This window comes from Heterodontus francisci, unplaced genomic scaffold (assembly GCF_036365525.1).
Source record: "Heterodontus francisci isolate sHetFra1 unplaced genomic scaffold, sHetFra1.hap1 HAP1_SCAFFOLD_1292, whole genome shotgun sequence".
In the NCBI taxonomy this organism is placed as follows: Eukaryota; Metazoa; Chordata; class Chondrichthyes; order Heterodontiformes; family Heterodontidae; genus Heterodontus; species Heterodontus francisci.
In genome coordinates, this window is record NW_027141652.1 from 40,218 (window position 1) to 51,539 (window position 11,322).

At 44.1% G+C, this 11,322-nt stretch overlaps 1 protein-coding gene across 2 annotated transcripts; it reads left to right on the forward strand.

Annotated features, from left to right (window-relative positions):
* Positions 1-806: 806 nt before the first annotated feature.
* On the forward strand, positions 807-10,221 carry LOC137364273 (U6 snRNA-associated Sm-like protein LSm6). 2 transcript variants are annotated; one of them, XM_068027598.1, is made up of 4 exons: positions 807-1,143; positions 7,563-7,679; positions 8,486-8,599; positions 9,850-10,221. In XM_068027598.1, the coding sequence occupies exons 2-4, from the start codon at positions 7,586-7,588 to the stop codon at positions 9,882-9,884; spliced, it is 243 nt and encodes an 80-aa protein (XP_067883699.1). In that variant the 5' UTR covers positions 807-1,143; positions 7,563-7,585; the 3' UTR covers positions 9,885-10,221. The 2 variants fall into 2 exon arrangements, with proteins under 2 accessions (XP_067883699.1, XP_067883700.1); XM_068027599.1 differs by having other exon boundaries at positions 808-1,070.
* The last annotated feature ends 1,101 nt before the right edge of the window (positions 10,222-11,322 follow it).

Below are 11,322 nucleotides of genomic sequence, written 5' to 3' on the forward strand. Positions count from 1 at the left end.
TGGGATCTTCCCCCACTTTCAACAATAGCGGTGGGACTGCTGCCTACACCAAACAATTCTGGCCAAGTTATAAGTTTTTATGGGGTTTCTGACAATGGATCTGTTGTTGGGAATTGTGTTGGGGGGGGGGGGGGGGGGGCACTGAGCAGCCTGTTGTGGCAGTGACTGACAGACTGTTACTTGAGCATTTCTGCACTAATTGCACATGTCCCACATCCTGAAGGTGCCGTCAATTTCAGATGGGTAATGACTTCACCATTAACACCCCCATCATGTGTATCTCTGCCCTAATTACTGTATTTTATACACTAATAACTGCAGGCACATTAAACTCGCTGTTATTTTACCGGTAAATTCTGGGCCATTAAGTTTATGCCATAAGAAATAAAAGTAAAAAATGCTGGCAATACATAGATCTGTGTATTTCTTGTCTCTTTTTTTATTTAAGATTTCCAACATTTTACGGTTCCTTTTTATTATGCCATTGGAGGCCAGCCGGGTATAGAGACGGAAATGTCATGACCTTAAGTTTTATCGAAACATTCTCGGCAAAAAGTTATCAGCAATTTTCCTAAGTTACATTTATTTTCACACAATGCAGCACAATGCAATTCCGGTATCTTCACACATCAAAACCTGAACCTTACTCTTTGAATCGACTTTTTTTCGAATTCTTTTCCAGCGAGGCTTCCGTAGCGATGACACGCAGGAGGGGGGCGCGTTTACGCACGCGATTGGTGCATTGTGTGAAGGCGTTTGGAATCGTTCGGGCCACGTTCGAATTGATTGGCGGATTGGGTGAAGGAGGGTTTGGAATCGTCCGGGCCACGTTCGAATTGATTGGCGGATTGGGTGAAGGAGGGTTTGGAATCGTCCGGGCCACGTTCGAATTGATTGACGGATTGGGTGAAGGAGGGTTTGGAATCGTCCGGGCCACGTTCGAATTGATTGGCGGATTGGGTGAAGGAGGGTTTGGAATCGTCCGGGCCACGTTCGAATTGATTGGCGGATTGGGTGAAGGAGGGTTTGGAATCGTCCGGGCCACGTTCGAATCGGACAGTTAGTGAGTTGTAAGTGTGCGGCATTTGCTCGCTCGGGGTTGCGGCAAGTACCTGAGGCCTGCATAGAGAAGCTGTGATGCTTGTAAGTGCCTTTGTGAAGTTTATATCGGAGCTGTTACTGGGGCCTGGTGAACTCAATCCATTTTACTTACATTCATCTTTTCTACAAAGGTACCTGTTGGTATAAAGAGACTGATCTTAATATGTAATCATTAGTGTAAGAATCCTATAATTATTTTGTATACAATTACATTGAGTCTGCAGCACAGAAACAGGCCATTCAGCCCAACTGGTCGTGTTTATGCTCCAGAAGAGCCTCCTCCCATTGTCCCTCACGTGGTTAACCAGCTTCCCCTTAAATTCATCCATGTTATTTGCCTCAACTGCCCCCCTTGTGGTAGTGAGTTCCACATTCTAACCACACTTTTGAGTAAAGATGTTTTTCCTAAACTCCTTATTGGATTTATTGGTGACAGTCATATTTATGGCAGCATCTCTGGAAAGAAAAACGAATCCGTGGTGACGACCTGAAACGTTAACTGTTTTTCTCTCCGCAGGTGCTGCCTGACCTGCAGAGTATTGCTAGCATTTTCTGTTTTTGTTTCAGATTTTCAGCATCCACAGTATTTTGCTTTTGTATTACATTTATGGGCCCACATTGGAAGTATAGTGCTGGATTTTACGCAGCCCTCAATGTCATGATTCGTGTGGGGGGGGGGGGTGGCCCTGAAGATGGCTTTGAATGAGGCCTGCCACAGACCTTGACGCTGGCAGGGCCAGGCCCGATCCTCCCAGCGGCAGCGAGGCTCTGTGGCGGCCCACTGCTGTTGGGAAACAGGACTGAAATTTGAATATTTAAATCAGTCGAATTAATTAATTTAAATATACTCACCTGCGATCTAGAGGGCTTGTCGCCTAGCACTCCTGCACCTTCAGTTCCCCGTCTGGGGAAACGAGGCGCGACACTGGTGGGTAGGGGGGAGAGGGTAAGTTTATCAGTGCAGGGGGGGGTGAACAAGGTGAAATAAATGTCGTGTGAAGGGGATGGTGGGAAGGGTTGTACTTTAAACTGTGCAGTTTTGGGGGTGTGGGGGTGGAGGTCAGGTGTTAAATGTAAGTGTTTTGGGAGGGGGGAAGGGCAAATAGTTCATGTAATTGTTATGGGGGTGGGAAAGGGGCGTTGGAACTTTATATAATTCTGGGGGTAATATGTCTTTAAAAATTTAAATATCCTGGCAGGGCTGGCTGCCCTTCAAAAATGGTGTCAGCAACTGCGCACAGGCATCTGACGCTATTGCCATGGACGGACAGCCCGCCCCCTCCACGTGATTGTGGGGGGAGGGGGGCGCCCTGGCTATTTAAATGAGCCATCACTCTTAAGATTGCGGTGGCTCTTTCGCGGGCCTGTCATTTTTTTGAGCTCGTCGGTGAGAATCCAGCCCATATTCTCTAAATTTACCCATCAAATCACTTCATAACTTTAAAGACCTCTGTCAGGTTATCCCTCAGCCTTCTCTTTTCTAGAGAAGCCTATTCAGCTTTTCCTGATAAGTATATCTTTCTCAGTTGTCTTCCTTGTGAATCTTTTTTTCACCTATACCAGTGCGTCTATGAACATTTTGGAACATGGAGACCAGAACTCTGCAGCAATCTTTGAGCTGCAGGAGTATGTTGGAGTCATATTGTCTTGTCCTAAGGAATAAGCTTTGCCATATTATAATTTTTTTTTTCTCAGGCTTAAGAACATAAGAAATAGGAGCAGGAGTAGGCCATACAACCCCTCGAACCTACTCTGCCAGTATTAGCCTTAAATATTCTCAACAACTGAGTATCCACAGCCATCTGAGGTAGCGAATTCCAAAGATTCACAACCGTCTGAGTGAAGAAATCCCTCCTTATCTCAGTTCTAGATTCTCCAGCCAGGGGAAACAACCTCTGTCTACCCTATCAAGCCCCCTCAGTATCTTATATGTTTCAATGAGATTGCCTCTCATTCTTCTAAACTCCAGAGTACAGGTCCATTCTACTCAACCTCTTCTCATAAGACAACCCTCTCATCCCAGGAATCAGTCAAGAGAAACTTTGCTGCACTGCCTCCAAGGCAAGTATATTCTCCCTTAAATTAGGAGACCAACATTACACACAGTGCTCCAGGTGTCGTCTTGCCAAAGCCCTGTACAATTGTAGCAAGATTTCCTTGTTCTTGTACTCCAATCCCCTTGCCTTCCTAATTGCTTGCTGTACCTGCATGCTAACTTTCTGTGTTTCTTGTACGAGTACCTAAGTTCCTCTGAAAACTAACAGTTAAAAGGATTGGATTATGGAGAGCCTCTTACTTGAGCTCTTTGGCATCTCAGTACAATTTCTACAATTCCCCTTACGCCCCCATCTCAATGAATTTCGCACTCGGCATGACGTTGAGCTCTTCTTCTGTCACCTCCGCCTCCGGTCTCACTTCTTCGACCAGGAGTCCTCCCCCCGACCAGCAGACCCATTCACCTGCCTCCAGCATTCTCCCTCTACCTGGACCCCTCCCCCTGGCCTCTTACCCGCTCTTGATCTCTTCATTGAAAACTGTCGGCGAGACATTGGTCGTCTCAATTTCTCTGCCCCCCTCACTCACTCTAACCTGTCCCCCTCTGAATTTGAGGCACTCCGTTCTCTCAGGTCTAACCCCGACATGGTCATCAAACCTGCAGACAAGGGTGGTGCTGTTGTTGTATGGCGTACCGACCTCTACCTTGCAGAAGCTCAACGCCAACTCACAGACACCTCTTCCTACCTCCCTCTGGACCATGACCCCACCACCGAACATCAAGCCACCGTCCAAAGGACTGTCACTGACCTCATCTCCTCTGGAGATCTTCCCTCTACGACTTCCAACCTCATAGTCCCACAACCCCGGACAGCCCGCTTCTACCTCCTTCCCAAAATCCACAAATGGGACTGTCCCGGCTGATCCATTGTGTCAGCCTGCTCCTGCCCCACTGAACTTATTTCTTCCTATCTAGACTCTATCTTTTCTCCGCTGGTCCAGTCTCTTCCCACCTACATCCGTGACTCTTCTGACGCCCTACGTCATTTTGACAATTTCCAGTTTCCTCCTCTTCACTATGGACGTCCAATCGCTCTACACCTCCATCCCCCACCAGGATGGTTTGAGGGCTCTCCGCTTCTTCCTGGAACAGAGGCCCAACCAGTCCCCATCCACCACCACCACCCTCCTCCGCCTGGCTGAACTTGTTCTCACATTGAACAACTACTTCAACTCCATGCATTTCCTTCAAGTAAAAGGTGTCGCTATGGGTACCCGCATGGGTCCCAGTTATGCCTGTCTTTTTGTGGGATATGTCGAGCATTCTTTGTTCCAGTCCTACTCCGGTCCCCTCCCCCAACTCTTTTTCCAGTACATTGATGACTGTATCGGTGCCGTTTCCTGCACCCGCCCCGAACTAGAAAACTTTATCAACTTTGCTTCCAATTTCCACCCTTCTCTCACCTTTACATGGTCCATCTCTGACACTTCCCTTCCCTTCTTCGACTTCTCTGTCTCCATCTCTGGGGATAGGTTGTCTACTAATATCCATTATAAGCCCACCGACTCCCACAGCTACCTCGACTACACTTCTTCACACCCTACCTCATGTAAGGACTCCATTCCATTCTCCCAGTTTCTCCGTCTCTGACGCATCTGCTCTGATGATGCTACCTTCCATGACGGTGCTTCTGATATGATCTCCTTTTTCCTCAACCGAGGATTTCCCCCCACTGTGGTTGACAGGGCCCTCAACCGTGTCCGACCCATTCCCCGCACCTCTACCCTCACCCCTTCCCCTCCCTCCCAGAACCGTGACAGGGTTCCTCTTGTCCTCACTTTTCATCCCACCAGCCTCCATATCCAAAGGATCATCCTCCGCCATTTTGGCCACCTCCAGCATGATGCCACTACCAGTCGCAGCTTCCCCTCCCTTCCCCTGTCAGCATTCTGAAGGGATCGTTCCCTCCGCGACACCCTGGTCCACTCCTCCATTACCCCCACCACCTCGTCCCCGTCCCAGGGCACCTTCCCCTGCAATCGCAGGAGGTGTAATACCTGCCCATTTACCTCCTCTCTCCTCACTATCCCAGGCCCCAAACACTCCTTTCAGGTGAAGCAGCGATTTACTTGTACTTCTTTCAATGTAGTATACTGTATTCGCTGCTCACAGTGTGGTTTCCTGTACATTGGGGAGACCAAGCGCAGACTGGGTGACCGCTTTGCGGAACATCTCCGCTCAGTCCGCAAGCAGGACCCTGAGCTTCCGGTTGCTTGCCATTTCAACACTCCCCCCTGCTCTCATGCTCACATCTCTGTCCTGGGATTGCTGCAATGTTCCAGTGAACATCAACGCAAGCTCGAGGAACAGCATCTCATCTACCGATTAGGCACACTACAGCCTGGCGGACTGAACATTGAGTTCAATAATTTCAGAGCATGACAGCCCCCCATTTTACTTCCATTTTTAGTTATTTTTTTTTCTCTTTTTTTTTTACATTTTTTACAATTTTTTTTTTGCATTTTTTTCATTTCATCTTAGTTTGTTCCGTTTGCTTACCCACTTTTTTTTCAGGTTTGCACTTGCTGCTGTTCAATATTCAGTGTATTAACAGCTAATCTGTACTAATGCTTTGTCTTTCAACACATCATTAACATATTGTTTGCCTTTGCTCCATGACCTTTTGGTCAGCTATGTGGCCTGGTCCAATCTGCACCTTCTCCTTTGTTATCTCTTGCCCCACCCCCACCTCACTTGCTTATAACCTGTGACTTTTCTAATATTTGTCAGTTCCGAAGAAGGGTCACTGACCCGAAACGTTAACTCTGCTTCTCTTTCCACAGATGCTGCCAGACCTGCTGAGTGGTTCCAGCATTTCTTGTTTTTGTTTCAATTTCTACAGATCTTTTTCTGTAACCTACCCTTTTTTAATTAAAAATACAAAAGGAAGCAAAAACAGATCTGCATGTTTCATGTCCAAAAGGATGTCCCCGAAGCGTTTTACAACCAATTAAGTACTTTTGGACTTTATCCAATGTTGTAATGTAGGTAAACATGCATCAGTTGGTGCACAGCAAGATCCCACGAGCATCTATGAAATAAATGACCTGACAACCTATTTTAGGGATGTTGGTTGAGGGGTAAATGTTGGCCAGTACATCAGGAGGATTGCCCCGTTCTTAAAGTAGTGCCATTGGATGTTTTGCATCCGTTTGAGAAGGCAGATGGGGCCTCGATTACATTGCACCTAAACCATGGCACCTTTGACAGCGCAGCACTCCCTGAGCACTGCAGTGAACTGTCAACCTAGTTAATGTGCCCAAGTCTCTAGTGTGGGTCTAGAACCCATTACTTTCTGACTGAGGCGATAGTGCTACCACTGAGCCGAGCTTTGGCCTTAAAATAACAAATTAAGTTGACTTTAATCTTTTCCTAAAAGTACTCAAGTTTTTTCTGCGTCATGTTAAACTACTGAACTCAAATTGAGGTTTTTTGGAAAAAAGAGTTCTCTGCCCATACCTGACACTCTGTCTGTGTGCCACTGACTTTCTGCTTGTCTTCCACTCATTCTGTCTGTCTGGGCTGGATTTTATGCAGGAGGTGGGGATCCCGGCGCCAGGCTAAAAATTCAGGGGGAACCCTGCCTCTGCATTTTTTCTGACCCCCAGACTGATCCTCTGGTCTTTTGGGGTCAAAATTTAAGGAGGCGGGATCCCCGTCCCTTTAAACACTTAATAGGGATGTGGATTCTGCCACCAAGAGCTGCCGGCCAATCAGAGGGCCAGCAGCTCAACAGTATTGGCAGCGCCACCGGGAGAGGCAGCCACTGCCGGTACTGCGGAGGCCTTGGACCCAGGCCGAACGTTGGAACCCCGGACCTGAGGTAGGGTAGGCGGGGTCACTGGGGCTGGTCCAAAAGGCTCCGGGGAAGTGGGGTTGGGTGTTCGGTCCAGTGGGAGGTGGGTCCTGGGGGCTACAGTGTTCCCGGGGTGGGTCCTCTGTGGGCCACAAATTGCCCATGAAGGAGTGACCACCCCACCCCCCCCCCCCCCCCCAGCCAAGGAAGGTGCCTAATCTCCAAGGCATCCTCCTCGCTTGGCGGAGGCCACCCCCCCCCCCGCCTCACTGCTGGTAACATTCCAGAGGTGGCGTGAAGGGGTGATGCCCCTTCTAGTTCTGTGGCTGCTGCTCTGATTCTTCCTGCCCTGCCATGGAACTCTATGTCGGGCTGGGAACAAAATCCACAGATGCTGCCAGAGTTGCTGAGTATTTCCAGCATTTCTTGTTTTTATTTCAGTTTTCCAGCATCCGCAGTATTTTGCTTTTATAAAATCCAGTCCTCTGTCCCCCCGCTCTTGGCCACAGGTTGCAAATGTGCCGAAACATTTGTCAGTTCTTTGAAAAGTACGATGTAAATTATTTGCACTAGTCATGTTATTGAGGACATGTCTCTTTTCTTGTGTAGGTGTATCAGCTGAAGGCTACAGAATGAGTCTGCGAAAGCAAACACCCAGCGATTTTCTAAAACAAATCATAGGAAGACCAGTGGTGGTCAAACTGAACTCGGGTGTTGATTATCGAGGTAATACATATTGGCCCACTTAGATTCTTAAGTGCTAGAGTAAACAGGCCAGTTTTATGGACACGTCTTTTAAGAGAAGAAATAAGCTTAATCTAATTACCTTCAGACCACCAGAGTTCTTGCTGCTCAGAACAATTGTAATGTTTGTACTGCTGCTTTTTCTGATGCATGTTGTATATAAAAACTGAGGCTGTTTTCCACTTTACCAAATAAATCAAAATCCCCGTGTTTCAGTACTAGATTTTCATGCCTATAAATAGCTTCCTTTGCCTACAGTGGTAAAGCATTTCAGCATCTGTTCCTCATACTGTTCTATTAACTAACTGGAGGCTTGTCAAACTAAAGGTGGATGTTGTTGTTTTTCTTTTGTTTTTTTTTCCTCTTCCTCTTTCCCTCCTCACCTTCCTCACTGAATATAAGGAACTTCTCACTTAGGTAGGATGTTTTAACTAATGAAGGGATAAATTCTCCCTCAGCCCAAGTGTCAGATAAAACTAGTAATCTTCCATTTCAAAATGGAAATTCGTTCAATTTTAACAGTCAATTTTAGGGAGTATTGTATCTTTTTATTGTATGTTTTTATTTTTGTGTAATATAAGGGATGGTATTCTTTTATTGCTATCCATTGTCACTCAGTGAGGTCTATAGGTTGTGGCAAACATTTATTGTGCTGTCAAATCCACTTTTAGTTCTTACGTGTTGTAACTGTTACCAGGTTGTATAAATCAGTATTGTAACCAATCCCATTGAACATTCTGGTACTGGGTTGTAATATATTATAATTGCGCCTGTCTCATTTTTGCCAGGTGTTTTGGCTTGTCTGGATGGGTATATGAATATAGCATTGGAACAAACAGAAGAATATGTAAATGGTCAACTTAAGAACAAGTACGGAGATGCGTTTATTCGAGGCAACAATGGTAAATTTGACTTTTTTCCCTTTCTAATAAAATCTGAAAATTCTCTCTGCGTTATATTAGATTATAAAACTGCTATGGTGTTAATTCTGGCTTTTGAAAAAATTCTCTTCCTGTAATTGTCATTCTGCTTGTATGTGGATGTGCGTGCGAGCAGGTCTTCCTCGCGCTCTTGCTCTGTGACTCCCAATTTTTCTTATTATCTGTTTTGTTTCTTTCTCATTCTGTCTCTTCCTCTTTATCAAAGAAAAATAAGATGTTTTTAAATATGATATTGCTGTGATCTTGGTAGATTTGCTGTGGCAACAATTGTGAGCTTTGAATGCATATACGCACTGATCCACAAATGCCACTTTACCTGATCTGATTCCTGGATATTTTCCTTTGTCACACAATGAAGTTTAATATCTGTTGAATCATTTGGGGAGCTTGTATTTTTCTTTTGGTTTTTCAGTGAGATTGAAACATTTGGAGATATGTCCTAACGGCGCATGCTTGCTTGTGTCACTGGGCTACTGACATCTTCCCCTTCAGTATCTGCCAGTGATGCTGTGTTTTTGTTAAGAAGTTTTCCCTCTAATTGTGCATTCCATTTGCAATTTTAAATCAAAGTATCTAAAGCATTCAAAATGTCCATAACCACTAATTAAATTCTCCTCAGTTTTTTTAATTTAACAAGCATGCTACCTGCCTAATGTACTGTGCTGCTCTGATGTCCTAATTAAGGACTTTGGAACATGTGAGAAGTAACTCTTAACAAACTATCCAATAATACAAATTTTATTTGTAAAATAAAGGTGGGTTCTGGGATCTTTCTAGACTAAGAGAGTCTGATAAATTTCATACTATTCTGGCAGCTTAACCAGTCTGTTTATCTCTTTCCAAAGTAATACTTGTTTAAACACCTCCCTCAGCAAAATGTGTGAAACCAGTCTTGACTCATGTCTTCTTCATTGTTTTTCTCATCTCCAACATACCAATCAGCTCACTCAGCGACAGAGCATTTAATTTTTAAACTAGTATAGTGAATGCAGTAAATTTGTCACAATGTCGCCTTTTCATTGGTAGGCTGCCATTGACACTTTAGAAGACATGGCTGGAATATGTGGATTTCTTCAGTTTGTGAAGTTATTTTGTTTCCTCTGGTCCTTGAGTTAACCACAGTACTGGTCTCTCTATTAATTAATAGACACTAACTTGTATTTATTTATCTTAAACTAACAAATCTTTAAATTTTTTTCTTTTTCTTTCAGTGTTGTACATAAGCACACAGAAGAGGAGACTTTAAATGATGTTTACCAAATGTTTTGTTTTTTGATTTAAAAACCAAAAAATTGGTTTTATTCTTTAAATGCAAAAGACATTCTAGTTTCATCGTTCTTTTCAATATTTGGTGCATATAATAGTTTTTCATGAGTTTTTCATTTTCTGGAAATACTTGTCTTATTTTAGTTTACTTTCAGAAGTAGATAATGGCTATGATGTATGTATGAAACATGAAGGGTCATCAAGGCAAGCTCTGGCCTGTTTCTGAGGTGCTGTGCACATTTAAAGCTAAGTACCTGTTTAGGGAGAAGCTAATGCATTGCTGAAAATGTTGTGAATAAAGGACTTGATATACATGCCTCACTTGGTTTACGTTCAATACCATTACAAATAACGTTTTCACCAAAGGATGGGGGGGGGTGTGGTAAAGATTTCTGCTGTTTGCAATTTATAGTGAAATCATAAAAGCTGTATCTATGCATGACTTTTAAGATTTTGTTTTAAATAGCAGCAGTCTTCCCTCTTGGCTATTTGTGTTAGTTGATAGTGCACCAGTACAGAACTCTTGATGTTACACAGCATCTTGAAGCAGAGTAGGTAATCCACATTGTGTTGTAATGCCTGGCCTGTAGTTCTTACATAGAATCATACAGCACGGAAGGAGGCCATTGGTCCATCATGCCTGCACCAGTCTTTGAAAGAGCTATCCAATTAGTCGCACTTCCCCTCTTTCCTCATAGACCTGCAAATTTTTCGTTTTCAAGTATATGTCCAATTCTCTTTTCAAAGATTTATTTTTATTCTGGATTTGCATTGTATGCTCAATTTTAAAATGAAACAACTTATTTCTCCCACAAGCCTCTGTGTCAGTACAAAAGCAAGATGCTGCGAATGCTGGAAATCTGAAACAAAAACAGAAAATGCTGGAAATACTCAGCAGGTCAGGCAACATCTGTGGAGAAAGAAACAGAGTTAATGTTTAGAGTCTATGTGACCTTTTATTCTATGGCTGACACAGTGCACTGAAGCAACATCTGTTCCACAGAGATGAAGCATGTGCATTTTTTACAACTCTTAGTTCTCAATGGGGCGAGTCCCTGTAGGGAGGGAATATCAGAGGATGACGTGCTGTAGGCCCTGTTTGTGCATATTCTACTAGTGGGATTTTCAGAGGCTTTGGAGCAAGATTCCACGTCCACTCTTGGTTGTGTATAGTACATGGTGTGGGGAGACAGCTAAATGGGGAATGGAGAAAGTAATAGATGAATAACTAACTAAAAGCAAGAGGGAGAACTAGTATTGCAGAGCTATTAGTCTAGAGATTTAGTAGAAAGTAAAATTTAGTCTCCATTGTTGCAGATGTGTCTGATTCTTTGTTTTTTGTGATTTTATTTCTTTTCAAACTTTTTTAAACTGCTGATCAGCATTTTGAGGTGGTGAAAGTTATTGTGTTTTATGGA

Bases quoted from the DNA above. Each gene is read 5' to 3' on its own strand.
- LOC137364273 (XM_068027598.1), top strand. From the start codon at position 7,586: ATGAGTCTGCGAAAGCAAACACCCAGCGATTTTCTAAAACAAATCATA. The intron at 7,680-8,485 runs GTAATACATATT...CATTTTTGCCAG, and splicing joins CTCGGGTGTTGATTATCGAG to GTGTTTTGGCTTGTCTGGAT. The intron at 8,600-9,849 runs GTAAATTTGACT...TTTTTCTTTCAG, and splicing joins GTTTATTCGAGGCAACAATG to TGTTGTACATAAGCACACAG.